Source organism: Mirounga leonina, unplaced genomic scaffold, assembly GCF_011800145.1.
Source record: "Mirounga leonina isolate KUSES-001 unplaced genomic scaffold, KU_Mleo_1.0 Mir_94, whole genome shotgun sequence".
NCBI lineage: Eukaryota > Metazoa > Chordata > Mammalia > Carnivora > Phocidae > Mirounga > Mirounga leonina.
This window is the reverse complement of record NW_023270855.1, coordinates 6,924,562-6,940,171: the sequence shown is the minus strand read 5'-3', so window position 1 is coordinate 6,940,171 and position 15,610 is coordinate 6,924,562. Positions and strand designations below refer to the sequence as shown.

The window sequence follows — 15,610 nt, the reverse complement described above, 5'->3', positions numbered from 1 at the left end:
TCAAAATATACAGTATAAAGTGTTTTTTTTTTTTTAATATGTTCAGAGTGACACAGCCATCACCATGGTCTGTTTAGAATATTTTCATGGCCCCAGAAAGAAACCCTGTACTCCTTAGCTGTCAGTCCTCATTTCCTCTAAGCTCCCTAGGCAGTGACTAATCTACTTTCTGTGTCTATAGATTTGCCTTTTCTGGACAAGTCATATGAATGGAATCCTGCAGCAGCTGGTCTTTTGTGACTGGCTTCTTCTACTTAGCATAATGTTTTCAAGGGCCATCCATGTTGTACCATGTATCAGTACTTCATTCCTTTTTAAGGTCAGGTACTATTCCTGTATATGGATAGACCACATTTTGTTGAGCCATTTGTCAGTTGATGGGCATTCAGGTTGTTTCCATTTTGGGGGCTATTATGAACAATGCTGTTATGAACATTTGTGTACAAGTTATGTGAACATTTCACTTCTCTTGGGTATATACCTAGGAGTAAAATTGCTAGGTTGTATGGTAATTCTGTGTTTTTTACCTTTTTGGGGGCAACATTATATATTCTGATACTTAAATCACATAGTATTTAGTTATCATTACTATATCTTGCCTTACTTAGGAAATTTAAACCCTTGAGGGAAGGAAAAAAGCCTTATTTTTTTCTTGCTACTCCACCCAGTACCTACCATCATGTCTACCTAATAAAAAAAACACAGTCACTTTTAGGACTGGAAAATGTAATGGGAAGTAGAGACCTATGGCATTCTCTTCCTTGTGTAAGCCTAATTTATGTCACCCTTTTCTCTTAGTGCTGCATCTGTATTTCTCTAAAGTATTTGGTCTCCCTGAGGCCCAGCTATTGGAGGTGACTTCCCTGCAGATGCAGATGATCAGTGTACAACACCCCACAGGTCTGCACATTCTGAGGGAGCTGTACTTTGGGGCACAAAGGAAGGGCAGCTTCAACCTGTCTCCTTGCAGACAGCACTTGTGCACCGTTCTCCACTGCGGAGAAAGGTCAGCTTTTGTGGGGTAATAACATACCTCCAGGAAGCAGGGCTTCTCAAGGCCTTTATTCACCTATCACTGATAACTAAAATGTTTAAAGATGTGATAAAAGCCATTAAAAGGAAAAGAGAGCTTCCTGCTTTTTCTCCCCTGATCAGACCCTAAAAAAACAGCTTTAACAAAGGGGAGAAAAGACGCTAGGCTTATAAAGCGGAGGCCCTGCATCTGTCTTTGGGTCCACCTTGAAAGAGTAAGATCAGAAGTACTTTATCCCAAACTCTTGCTGGCAGGAAGAACTATACCAGGCGGCACCGTTGGTAAACTGGTTCTTTTCTCAGTTGTGAAATCACTAGGTGTGATAAGCAGCTGCTCTGCAGCAAGGGGTGAGACAGCTCTGTCTGATTCTCTAGCAGCAGATGGCAGCCGTGGGTGATGTTGGACAGAAGATGGAGGGCTGTGCTTCCCAGGCTGAAAGGTAACGTGCAAGTCAAAGAGGAATGCCTCTAATTGGGACATAACTGGTCTTCAGTGAGCCCTTATCAAGGGTTCTTATGGTACCCTAAAATAATTGAACTCCACCCAGGAGTTAAGTCAATGCTAAATGAAAGCAAGAGTTTATGTTCTTTTGCTCTTCTGAGTGGGGAAACTAGCGTTCTAGTGCATACAATAAGGACTTCCAGCTGCATAGCATCTAATAAGCACATAGTAACTATACTACTGCAGAGATAACATAAATTCGTGTACCTCTCTTATCACTTGCTCATGGCCACATGGAGGGCTCTCTTGGGAAGGATTTTTGAGGCCAATTTCAAGCTCATCAGGAAAGATGGTCATATATTGAATTAGTGATGTCTGTCATGAACACCTAAGAGATTAAGAAGTATCATGTGTGTTGAAGAGTTGCCCGAGACCTTGAGCTCCTTGATAACAAGGACAGTCTAGTCTCTGGACCTGGCACAGAGTAAGTCAGCAGTAGGTATGTATTGGTTGAATGACTGATTTGATTTCCTAGTTTGGGAATTGGCCCATAATTCTAAGTTAATGACACATGTTAAATGCCTTAACAGTAAATGAATTTTTTGCAACAAATATTTCCCAGAGAACTTTGATTTTCATGGAACTCTTGCCTTGATGTTTTCAAAACAGCTTTCCATTTTGCTACAGTGAAATAGTAACATTTTAAGAGTTTCCATTTAAATTGGCTACTCAAAGCAAATTTCATCATTTTCTGTTTCAGTGCCTAGAGAAGCATCTTGGTAGTTTAGAAGGACCACCGGCTTAGAATTCAGATTTGGGTCTTAGAGCTTGTTAAATACTTAGTGACCTTAGCTAGTCACTTCTCCACTCTGGGTCTCCATGCCCTCCAAAAATATTAGAAAATTCATCAGTAAGCTCTTTGATTCTGTGAATCAGGATAGAAGATGAAAAAGAGAATGGGTTTCAACAAGATAATCTTGCTCTCTTCAGCCTAGCTGATTGCTTCTCTGACTTCAGCTTCACTTTTCATCCTAAGAGCAGTGATCTCAGGGTAAGGAGGAGGAATGACATTTTTAATGATGAGCACTTACAGTAAAGTGTCAACATAATGAAAGCCTTTCTGATATCTCTGCAGAATGTTACATGAGGTTTGCCCTATATTCCAAGATGATTATGTTATGCGTGATACATAAAAATATAGTGTATTATCTCAGACACGTCTTAGCTGACATTCACCAAGAGTCTGACAAATAAATGTTTTTATATTTATGTACATTCTGCCTGATTTGGAAGAAAGATATAAGAAACTTATGCTCAAAGTAATTAAGCCTGAAAACCTTTAGAATGAGAAAGGACAAGAACCAAGTTGTTTTTTTGTTTTTGTTTTTGTTTTAAGTCATTATTTTAGGAAATTTAAAGAAAGCTTCCAAAGTTGAACGTGAAATGTAACTTCATGGTTCCTGGCAGCCAAAGCAAGAGGGAGGTAATGGGCTACCTTGTTCTCCTTGTCTGACAACAGCCAGTGTAACTTGCTTTGGGGAAGAAAAGGAAAATGCAAGCACAATTTGTCATCCTGCCGTGCTTATTCTAATAGCCTCTTATCAAAGCAATAGCTATCAGTTGATAAAGAAACCACTGAATCGTGAGTAAGAGAGCCAACATAGACCAAACCTTATTTTACTGGTTGGTTGGTAGCCTATAGCCAGGCCACATATAATAATAGCAGCTGGTGCTTACTCTTAAGGTGCTTTTGTGCCAGACACTGTTCTAAGTACCTTTCCTATATTAATACATGAAATCCTCACAATAGCCATGTGAGTTAGGAACACAGTGAGGTCTGTGATCTTAACCACTGCACCATACTGCCTCTTGCATCTCTGAAATCACACGGAGATTTAACTCACCACCAGTTACACAGCATCTCAGCTCTGAACCAGTTTACAAAATAGGCAGCTGCAGTGCTTCATAACTGGGTGGATCAGTCCTTTGCTCTCTGAGTTAACGGTTCTTTTCATGTTGTTTTAAGGTGGCATCTTGAATTCAAAAGAACAGTGTAGCATTGCTTTGCACATCTCCTTGTTGGTGTGAAGAACATCATATATCAGCCATGTGTCCTCTCATTCCAAGGTATCTTTAATCTACATCAGGGATGCTAAATCAGTCAGCTCCAGGAGGGGAGGTGCCCTCCTGGAAAACTGTATTGAGAAGGGTTCGCAAGCCTGGTTCAGATGTCATGAGAGAGAGGTTCATGGCTGAGTAGTAACATCTGCCTTGAACAAGCACAAGTCTGTGTCTTTGCTGTCTATAATCTAGTTCAGGATCAGAGGTTCCCTCTAAACTGCATGGCTTCTGAGGTTACTTTTCTTTTGAGAGGAGAACAGGATGTAGTGATTCACATAATTCATTAATTCATTCTACAAAAATTTATTGAATTCCTGCTTTGTACAAGACACACAGTAGTAAAATGAGTAAGTCAAAGTCTCTGTCTCCACAAATTTTATTCCAACCAGAGACCTATAAATTGTAACAATTTCTATACAGTGAGATAATAAGCATTCTTAGAAAGTGCTGTGGGAGCACAAAGGAAAGAGCTGCTGTCTATCCCTGGGAAGGGCAGACAGGCTTCACAAAGCAGCTGCCAGTTAGTCCAAACCCGAACTCAGTCCCTGTATATGGAGCCTGTAAGGGAGTGTGTTTTGACAGCCACCTGGCATGACCACCATCTCCCGTTGTTTCTGTAACTATCATGTTCAGAATACATACAGCACCACCATTACTATGGCATTTCTTTTGAGTCTCAAAGCAGTTACACACCCAGGAAGAGAGGATGGAATTAATCCATCATGTTGGATCAATATTTTACAAGTTTGGCTGTATGACCTTTGGGTAAGATAAAGCCAGGGAAATAGGGAGCCAGTACTGGACAGGTGAAATAGGACACTCAAAGGGAAAATCAGAAGTGCCAGGAATGAGGCAATATTGGCATTTTCCCCAGGCCAGTTCTGTGTCCACTGGGAAACACATTGTCTGTAGACATATGAAAACTATGGAGAGCAGTGGTTGGGGCCAAAAAAACCCAAATAAAATCATTTGGGGGCTAATCTTTGTATTTAGAAAGAGCTTTGCCCTAATCCTATTTGGGATTTCTACAGCATACTCTCTCTTAAGAGAAGTCACAAGGCTTTCATTTTTCCCTTCTCACTGCCTTGTGAAGACAGGTATCTAAAATCCCCGTTTGCAGGTGAGGAAATTGAATTTGTGGTGTGAGATCACACAGTGAATTGAGCAAAGACTCACAAGCAAGTGCTTACTCTCTCTTACCCCTACATTTGCCTTTACATTTAATGCTTAGAATGAGGAGAATTGTCCTTGGTGGTTTTAAGAAACTAATAAAGCTTTATATTATATTTAATCATCAAGAAACAAAAGATTAAAACCAAGAAGATACTTTGGAGATAATCTTATCCAATGCTCTTGTTCTAAGATGTGGAATCTGAATCCAGGGGACAGCTCCCAGTAACTTGAGAGGTCCAGCCATTAAAACCTACTCAGGGGCACCTGTGTGGCTCAGTCGGTTGAGCATCCAACTCTTGATTTCAGCTCAGGTCATGATCTCAGAGTCGTGGGATCAAGCCCCACGTCAGGCTCCATGCTTAGCACGGAGTCTGCTTGGGATTCTCTCTCTCCTCCTCTCCCTTTGCCCCTCCCCCTGCTCGCTCTGCCTCTTAAATAAATAAATAACTAAATATATCTTTAAAAATAAAAAAATAAAACCTACTCAGTCCTTATGGTTTCTTTTTCTAACTGGAAGCCAGTGCCTCTAAGAGCTGTTTAAGAGGGCACCTGGGGGGACTTAGTTGGTTAAGCGGCTGCCTTTACCTCAAGTCATGATCCCAAGGTCCTGAGATGGAGCCCCACATCGGGCTCCCTGCTCAGTGGGGAGGCTGCTTCTCCCTCTCCCTCTGCTGCTCCCCCTGCTTGTGCTCTCTCTCTTTCTGTGTGTGTCAAATAAACAAATAAAATCTTAAAAAAAAAAAAAAAGGCACCTGGGTGGCTCAGTCAGTGGCTCAGGTCATGATCCCAGGGTCCTGGGATCAAATCCCACATTGGGCTCCCTGCTCAGTGGGGAGTCTGCTTCTCCCTCGCCCTCTGCCCCTCCTCCCCGCTCATGCTCCCTTTCTCTCTAATAAATAAATAATAAAAATTTTAAAAAATAGATCTTTAAAAAAATTATTTTAAAAAAGCTGTTTAAGAGCCTCTGCTTATCCTCTGGGACTCAATTTAAGGACTTCTGCTGGGTCCCTGCCCTCAGTTTGCATTTGGGTTCAGAGCCTTCCTGGCACTGTTAACTTCCTGTTAAGAGCCCTCGCTCCTCCCGTAGATTTCTGTCCATTTATTAGACTCCCACCATTTCTGAAACAACTGCTCACTTCAGCTTGCAGCAAAAAGAAAAAAAAAAAATCAACCTTTGCAATTCAAAAAAGACTCAGATTGCTGACCAGAAGCATAAGAGGTCTCCCTTTAAGGTGTTACATACCAGTTGTGCCGTCCTCACCTGCTTCTGGCTGGGCCACCTTTCAGGGAAGCATCTCTTTCTTGCCCCTTATGAAGGGTTGCAAGAAGTAGACAGTGCCTCCAATAATCTGATGCTTCCCTCAATCCCCTAAACCTCTGGCCTCGTTAAACTGATTGTTTTACTGCCTGTAGCAGCAATTGGGAATTTTTCTGCCCCAGATGTGGGAGGTTCTGTGGCTTCCCCTCCCGCCTCATCTCACACTTTTCTGCATTTGCTTACTTTCAGCTCTACATTCCTGGTACCATTTCTGAATTATTCAGGACTCTGTTGGTTTCAAGTGAAATAGACCCAACTTGAATTACCAGAGGCAAACAGAAATACGGAAGCATTGCACACAACTGAAAGAAACGTTGATCAGAAACACCTTGGGAAAAGCTGCAGTTCAGGAGTAACAGGAACAGGGGTTGTGGCTGCAGACAGGCCTCTTCCGCAAGACAGGAAACATGGCTGCTGGCAGCTCTAGAGCCTCCTAATTCATAGCTGCAGTCACCTGACATGGACTGGCCTCTTGGGTCCCAGATTGAAAACCCAGGGCCTGGCTTAGGTCTGGTGCTCATTTTGGGGCCAATTAGTTGGGCCAGAGAGGCAGGGTCTATAAAGGAGCATGGTTAGCAGTCACTATCAGAAGATGTTTGCCATTACTAGAAGCCTCGAGGGTGCTGGGCATTCAAAACTAAAGGTGTCCAGGGGCGCCTGGGTGGCTCAGGCCTTTGAGTGTCGGCCTTCAGCTCAGGTCATGATCCCAGGGTCCTGGGATCGGGCTCCCTGCTCAGCAGGGAGCCTGTTTCTCTCTCTCCCTCTGCCTGCCGCTCCCCCTGCTTGTGCTCTTTCTTTCTCTCTCTCTCTCTCTCGCTCTAAGAAATAAATAAAATCTTAAAAAATAATAATAACTAAAGGTGTCTGAACAAACCTGAGAGTCCATCCTGAGAGGAATGACTGAGAACAGGTTGAAAAACAAGAGGCATAATATGCTTTTAAAAAATATTATATATTCGGGGTGCCTGGGTGGCTCAGTTGGCTAAACATCCAACTCTTGGTTTTGGCTCAGGTGTTGATCTTAGGGTTGTGAGATCAAGCCCCACATTGGGCTAACGCTTGGCTCAGAGTCTGCTTTGAGACTCTCCCTCTCCCTCTGCCCCTCCCCCTGCTCGTGCACACACATGCACACTCTCTAGTGCTCTCCCTCTCTCTCAAAAAAAAAATAAAATCTTTAAAAAAATATTATATAGTCAATAAAGCTTTCCTAACCGACTTTCCCTTCATTGACTCTCCTGATTAATTAACTGTGCACTCTCTTGTTAAAACATTATCTGGTACCCACGGAGGCTGGATGCTCCCAGCTAGTAGGCTGGTTTCTAGAACAACTGCACATTTCTGCTCCCACCAGTTGGGGTGTATGCTTTCCAAAACCTGGGCATGCCAGATGGACTTGTAATTATACCATTTAATTAAATATCCCCCTAGTGGAAAAACAATGCAAGAAGAAAGTTATTCCTATGGAAATCAAGTTTAATTCAGAAAGATTTGATGACAGCCAGTAGCTAGAAGCAATGGCTCTTCTGTAGTGAGGGAGAGGGCTTTTACCTTTTATTCCAGAAGAGGTTCTGGAGTCTAATCCCCTGTATTAAAATTCTAGCTGTGTAACCTTGGGCAATAGTAGCAGCATCTTGAGACTTTGTAAAACGGAAATAGTAACAGCCTTGTTGGGGAAACTGTTAGGATTAAGCAACTTATTTCCGTTAAAGAATTTAATAAATTTATTTCTCTTAATAACAATTAGAAGTGCTTAACCATAGAGAAAAATCATTTATTTCTCAAATCAGTCCATGAAAACATAAATAATTTTTTTAATGTAAAAGGACACCTCCAGAAAGTTCTAGAGGTATGTGAAAACCCAATTTATTAGGATGAGTCTATAGGACATCCTCCTTCCCGAGTATGTTTGGCTTTTGAAAAAAAAAAGCCAGGGAAAAAACTTTAAAAGTAGAGGAGATGATTGGAAAGTCTCGGTGTAGCTTTAAGGAGCCTCTGAGTTGCAGCAGAACCCATGCTGGCTCTATTCATAACTTTGTTTTCTGGACTAGTATTCTAGAAGTTGGTACGTTCTTTTCATTTGTGTCTTTCACAGAGGGCAGTAAGATTTAGTTCTAAGTATATTTTGGGCATCTGGATTCTAGTCAGCATTTCTGGCTCTGTTTTAGAACCTAAAGTCTGCGGCTTATTCCTAATGTGGAAAATGGAATAATCCCCCAGGCACAAGAAGAAGAACTCCAACATTCAGGCTGCCGTTACTATAGCGAGACAGTGCTACAGACATCACAAGACTTGTTATACAAGGAAACATGATTACAGTGGATTAGAGAAACTCGCCAGAGCCTTGAAGGATTTATGGCTTTATTGAATTCTGAATGAGACATAAATATGCTTTTCCCCCTCTTAATTTTGGACCCCATATGGAGAAGGTGAGAAAATTCTTCAGCAAATTCTAGAATGCTTAGCTGCTAAAGATTGGTTGGGTGTTGTATCCAATTCATATTGCAAAGGGCATGAATGCTTGCTTGGCAGAGATGCAAAACAGTCACTCCTTTCTGTCTGCGCTGCCAAGTTAGTTACTGCCTTGTCTCCCAGTGGGAGAAAAATGTAGCTCCTTGGGGAGTCTTCTGGAAGGCAGCATGGTGTAATGGAAAAAGCAATGCACTCAGAGGCACGAGGCCTGGATTGCAGCTTCCACATTTATAAGCTCTGTGATTTTCAACAGGTTACTTAAACTCTTGTATCAAATATAGGGACAGTAATCCCCCTCTCAGAGGGTGGCATTAAGGATTAAAGTATGTTAAATATCATGTAGAAAATCTCAAATGTTAGTTGCATGAGCATCAAAATGGCAACTGTGATACACTCCTTTGAGTTCATAGATCTTAGAATTTTGCTGATAGCCTAGAGAGGGAGTTTTAAAAATAAGGATGGTCTGTCATCTTCTGTGTTCTTCAGACTCTTTGGTTTCTCTGGAAGCTGAAGTGATAGCATGGGTTAGTGGTTAGGAATAGCTTTGGAATCAGACAGACCTAAGTTTTAAATTCACTGCTTGCTAGCTGTGAAGCATTGAACAATCCACCTGACTTCTGTTTTCCTCAGTTTCCTCATCTATAAAATGGATATAAAAATAGTGCCTCAGCCATTCTTTATCCCTTTCCCCTGTTTTATTCTCTATATGGCACTTACTCACTATCTGAAATTGTTTATTTCCTGTCTCCTACTCCAGCCCCCACTCAAATAGAATCCCCATAAGGGCAAAGACTTTATATGTGTTCTTTACCACTTTACATGTCTTGCCTAAGATAGTGACTGGTACCTTGTTGTTATTCTTTTCACCCTTGATTCCTGTTTTTTTAAAAAAAATTCCCCTCCCAGTATCATGGCTGAATTTATGTACAGTAGCTGAGTTAGAGACCGGGCAGGGATGTTTTGTGTTTGGAAATACCTGTGTTCTTACAGTTGAGTTTCTATTTCCTAAAGATGCTTACTCAGCTTTCCATGGCACAGTTTGACTTGTGACATCAGAAGACTGACAGGCAGAAGTCTGACTCAGGGATTCAGCTAGGAAAGAGCATGACTTTCAGCCCTGCTCACCCTTTGAGGGATGGCTGGAAAAGGCTCAAAAAGATCTTGGATTTCAATTCATCTAGGAAGGTATTTAGCAAATTATTTTTAACCATTTGGATAGGGTACAGATCACCCGAGGAATCTGCTGTCTGTGCGTAAGTGAAGAAGGAGAATGGGAGAACTAGGTGGAGCTGAGGGGAAGAGAACAGGCTTTCCTGCTGCTTCCCAGGGGACCCTGGTGACTGTCGCCCTTCCCACCCCACACCTCCAGAGCATCCTCTTTGACTTTAATGTACCTAGCATCCTGGACACCCCTAAGATTCCAAGGTGCTCCATAACCCCTAAGAGTTAAGCACTGCAGACAGATCAGTGTTTGGGCTGAGTTTCCCCTCGTTCATCAGCCGTCTCCTTGTGAAGAGGTGGCATTCATGGCAATGAATTGTGTCCTGGAGAAAACTGAGCCCCGAGAAGAGAAACTCTTGACTCTCCTACCTCTTCTTTCAAGCCCTGTGAACTGGTTCCTCTAAATTCCTGTGGGACCAAGATGGGCCTGCAGGTGGGGGCAGGGATGGTTCCTGAACACCCAGGGGTTGTATACCAAAGGTTGCATGTATGTGTGTTATGGAGGGGAGGCTCAATGTCATTACATTCTCAAGAGATATCTTTGGTCTAAGGTAGGTTTGGAATCATTGCCCTGAATGGACTGAATGTATTTTTTTTTTTTTAGTGTTGGCAAACTCCGCAGCTTTGCCCCTCTGGCACCCAAAGCTCTGTGTGGGTGGGTTGAGGATGGAGATGCTGAAGCAGTGTACAGCCGCCCAATCTTGTTGGATTTTTGCATTATGGCTCTCTCATCTCTTCCTGAGTTTGCTCATTTGCACAAACAATTAAGCCAGGCCCATTGGTAGCCAAGTCCCAACTTGTCCACAGAGGGTTTGGTTAAAGAGGATAGTGGGAAATTCTATAAACAAGCTGTCTCTGTAGATTTGGCTTTAGGAATAAGGAAGCCACATCATCAACAAATGTGTCAGTCCCCTGAGTTTCTTACTTCAGTCACAAAACATTGCCCAGCTTTTAGAGGAGGGGCGACAATAGAACGACCTTTTCACTGAGAAGGAGCAGGATTCACACTGCATTTCTGCATCCAGGAACATAAACATGCATTCCCCTTCTGCCCAGCACCCTTCACTGCAGACTGACCAGATTACTAATAGGCCTTCAGAGTTAGTGCGCTGGTGTTAGTCCATGTGCTCTAACTACCCAGTAAAGTGCTTCTGCCTTGCTCTTATCACAAAATTCTATTAACTGTAGGGTCTGGAAGTCCCTGGAAATGAAAAGCTGCTGGTAGGTGTGAGTGTGTCTTTGGCAGTGCAGTGACCTCATCTTTAGCAGGAGTGTGGCAGTTTCTGTGTATTGAGTATTTATCACATGCCGGGCTCTGTGCAGTGCTCTTTCAATTTGTCTTATTCGGTCCTTATCCTGAGGTAAATGTCAGTATTCCCATCTTACAGACGTAGAAGTTGAGGTTCAGAGAGGTGTAGTCAATGATAAAGTATTTAAAAAGTGTAGGGGGATGCCTGGGTGGCTCAGTCAGTTAAGTGTCTGCCTTTGGCTCAGGTCTTAAGGTTCTGGGATCAAGCCCCAACATTGGGCTCCTTGATCAGAGGGGAGCCTGCTTCTCCCTCTTCCTCTGCCTGCCACTCCCCCTGCTTGTGCACACGTGCTCGCTCTCTCTGTCAAATAAATAAATAAATCTTAAAAAAAAAAAAAGTGTAGGGATGCCATACCACCGGGGGCCCCAAGGGTCACCAGCAGATGTGAAGCAGAGGCCCTTCCCTAAAGCCAAGTCATGAGATGGATGGAATTTAGTTTGGAAAAAGAACTTAGGGTGGAGGAGATGAGACCCAGAGTCTGAGGAAAGCACAGCCATGTATTACCATCTCCCTATATTACTCTTGTTCTGTCTTTGTCGTTTAAGATGCAGATAATCGTCTTTACCAGAATTCTTCTCAAGTCACCTGTATGGGATTAGCATTCATTGTTTTTTCGAGTTAGAACCATAGATACTTGCCTCCTAGTTTCTAGTTTCGTCTGGCTTTTCTCCATCGAAGTCCCACAGCCATTTCCCATTGACAAGCACAGGTCCCAGTGAGTCCCGCCTTCAGTCCCTATCCCCTCCAGCTGCCACCAGGCTTCCTTTTCTGACACAGAGATCTGAGCATGTTACTCAGGGACTTCTACAGGCTGAACTTGCTTCAGGATAAGATCGACTCCTCAGCGTGGCAGTCAGACAGCTCCTACAGCAGGCTCCAGCCTACTTCTCAAGCTTGTCGGTCCTAGCTGCCCTGCACTTCTGCCTATCCCTTGGCACTTATTCTCTCCACCTGGCAAATGTGTGCTCATCCTTTAAGCTTTCATCTTTTCTGAAGGCCCCCCTGGTTCCCTTCTCACATTTGTCACACTGGATCATAATTATTTGCTAGTTTCTTGAGAATAAGAATGATGTCTTAATTATCTTTATATCCTCAGTACCTAGCATAATGCTTAGCACATGCTGGGCACTTACTAAGAACATTTTTGAAAGAATGAATCACTGTTTGACTCTTTGATGGAGAAGTGAAGGTGAAGGATCGGGGACATAATAAATAGAAGGTCCCCTTCTGTGTACAGAAATCTCACAGTGCAGTTGTCTCACATATATTCATGTCTCATACATATATGTATTTGATCCAATAGAATTGCTGGTGTGAGAAATGTAGGTGGTTTCCCAGCATCTCACATATTCTAACTCTTCCTTTTTTTTTTTTTTTTTTTTTAAGAGAACTCAGTAAAGTACTTCATGGACTGCTTTTTTAAATAACTCCTTTAGGATTAAACTCTACAGGATTAATTACTGTATCAGTCAGATTCTTTGGGGTGGAAGTTAGATACTAACTCAAATTTAAGCAAATGTGAGGATTTATATGTTCAAATAACAGAAAAATTCGTGGATAGTTCTAGCCTTAGGCACCCCTAGATCTGTGTTCAAAAAATGTCAGTGATGACCTTCCTGTCATCTTCTCTTGCCTGGCTTTTCTCTGCACTGCTTCATTCATTCTTAGGCAGCCTCTGGCCTTGGGATAACAAGATGGCACTGGTAGCTCCAGGCTTACCTCCCCAGGCTTAGCAACGACCGTGGAAAGAGAGCCTTCTTCCCATTGGTGCTAGCTAAGGTCCTTCTTCACTGGTTACTAGTGACCCAGTTACCATGGGGGGGTCAAGGAGGTAACTATCACTGGTCAGAGCTGGGATATGTTCCCATCTCCAGTGTTAATAGGGTAAATAGCCCACCAAAATTGCACAACCTGAGAGTCAGGGAGAAATTGGTGAAAAATTAGGAAATTGGTGTGGTTATCATAGAGATAATGATACAGCAGGCTGAGCATACAGAGTGGCAGATACCCTTTGTGGTTACCTTTCCTTTCTTTTTTGCTAATTTTTCTAATATTTCCTAGAGCTAAATGGTGTGATAGACCCCAAACAGGTGGCTTGCCTTTTCCTTTTTCTTTAAATACCTGCCCCCCAGTATTGTTACAAATAGTCAGCTTACTGCTTTCTTTCACTTACTTTTCACCCTAGCCTTTGTGATTGGTCCAACAGCTCCGTTGTTGGTGTCAGAGCTATGGAATGCCAAATGGAGGGATTTGAACACGGGAGTTTTTCATGATGACTTGCATTTCTTGATAAGATCAAGGAATACTTAAATTCCCAATGGTTTTTAATTGGAATCCTGCCATGAGTTCTCTGCTACTGTATAGACTTAAAGCAAATACTATTCTCAGGAACATGCTTTCCCTTTACTTTCTTTCTGTAGTTAACCAGTGATTTTTGATCTTCAGTGCCTGCTTGCTTCTGATACTCAGCCCTGACTGCCACTTGTCACCGTGACCAAGCCACAAAATACCAACATTGATAGATCCTTCTTAAGTGGGGAGTAATAACAAAACATTACAGCACTTTGGGCCTTGTTTTATTCCTTCCAATTGATAGTTTGTTTTCTTTTCCTGCTATGCTTCCTATACTTGTTTCCTGGCATGCTTCCCACCCCAATTTGTCTGCCATGTTTTGTGCTCCCACCACCTACCCAGAACAGAAATTGTGATTTCTTGAGTACCTGCTTCTGTTAACTACCTCAGTAGACCCTTTATGAAAATCATCCCATTTATGTCTCATGGCAATGCTTTGTGGGACCAGTGTCATTATTGCCACTTAAAAGAGGTAGAGGGGCGCCTGGGTGGCTCAGTTGGTTAAGCGACTGCCTTCGGCTCAGGTCATGATCCTGGAGTCCCGGGATCGAGTCCCGCATCGGGTTCCCTGCTCGGCGGGGAGTCTGCTTCTCCCTCTGACCCTCCTCCCTCTCATGCTCTCTGTCTCTCATTCTCTCTCTCTCAAATAAATAAATAAAATCTTTAAAAAAATAAAAAAAAATAAAAAAAATAAAAGAGGTAGAATTTAAGGCTAAGAGTGGATAAATAATTTACCAAATATCATAGAACTGGGGGAAGACCAGGGATTCAGTTGCAAGTCTGCTAAACTTCAAAACCCTTTCTCTGAGAATTAGGCTAGGAACTCTAAAATACTGGAAAAGTTAAGATCCAATTTATGACCTGAAGTTAAAGGGTAAGACTAACACATTTAAAACAGTGAGAGTGGGGGCGCCTGGGTGGCTCAGTCGGTTAAGCAGCTGCCTTTGGCTCAGGTCATGATCCCAGAGGCCTGTGATCAAGCCCCGAGTCGGGCTTCCTGCTCCGTGGAGAGCCCGCTTCTCCCTCTCCCTCTGCCTGCCGCTCTGCCTACTTGTGCCTTCTCTCAATCTCTTCATCAAATAAATAAATAAAATCTTTTAAAAAATTAAAAAATAAAAAATAGAGTGCATTTAAGATAGGATCACTTCCAAGTGCTGTGAGATACAGTATAGTTGATGGTGCTCTTCAAGTTCAGAAAGTGGGGAATTCTGCCTCCAGATCCCACTCCTATCTGAACTTGACTGGGCATATATATAAATATTAAATCAAGAGTTCATTTTAAGGGCACCTGGGTGGTTCAGCCGGATGAGCGGCCAACTCTTGGTCATGATCACAGGGTTGTGAGATTGAGCCCCATGTTGGGCTCTGTGCTGAGCAGGGAGTCTCCTTGACATTCTCTCCCTCTGCCCTTCTCCCCACTCACACACTGTCTCTAGCACATGCCCACATGCGCTCTCTCTCTCTCTCTTTCAAATGAATAAATCTTAAGGAAAAAAAAAGAGTTTATTTTAAATATTACCCTGGTTCCAGTTGCACAGTATTCTCATTCACCACTTCGTTTACAGCATGCCCTAAATTTAGGCATTTATGTCTCCTCACCCTTCTGTTGAACCCAGAAACATTTGTGAACCCTAAATATCTTTACACATGTTCACCCTTATGACCACTGCCTTTTAGGTTTCATGAACTCCTTGATAAGCACAAGTCACAGTTCGGAGCTCTCCATTGTTCACCTAATTAGGAAAGACTGTGGCCAAGGGAAGGTTTTTATCCACACTCTGGACATCTGCGTCTTGGTTGAATTCAGTGCATTTCAGTTCACGGGAGGCTTCCTGAGTGCCTAGTAACTGGCAGCCGGTGTGCAGGGCTCCGTGGGGGAATACGGCATATTCATTCATTGTCTGCTGTTAGAGCGCTGGTAGTCAAGACACACAGGGCAAGGTCTCTGTTTTCATGGAGCTTCATAAACAATGAACAAAGACCCTTTCAGCTAGTGTTGAGCACAAAGCTGCAAACAAAACAGGGTGTTGGGGGAGAGTGAATTGGTGTGGGGAGCGGAGGAGGAGAAAATAGAGGTCAGGAGTTAGACAGTTTAGACTAGCAGGTGAGTGCAGGCCCGTCCGAGAAGGCGGCTTCTGAGCTGAGACCTGAAGCAGAGAAGGGATCCACACA

At 42.9% G+C, this 15,610-nt stretch overlaps 1 protein-coding gene across 3 annotated transcripts in view; it reads left to right on the top strand.

Annotated features, from left to right (window-relative positions):
- ATG7 (autophagy related 7) overlaps positions 1-15,610 on the top strand; it is a 231,778-nt gene that overhangs the window by 141,996 nt on the left and 74,172 nt on the right. The window contains exon 18 of one of the 3 annotated variants that reach the window (XM_034997761.1): positions 6,276-6,362. The exons of the other annotated variants lie outside the window; for them this stretch is intronic. Coding sequence (XP_034853652.1) covers positions 6,276-6,347 — 72 coding nt within the window. The 3' untranslated portion in view covers positions 6,348-6,362. Of the gene's footprint in view, positions 1-6,275; positions 6,363-15,610 lie in introns of those variants that run through there. 3 annotated transcript variants of the gene reach the window in all.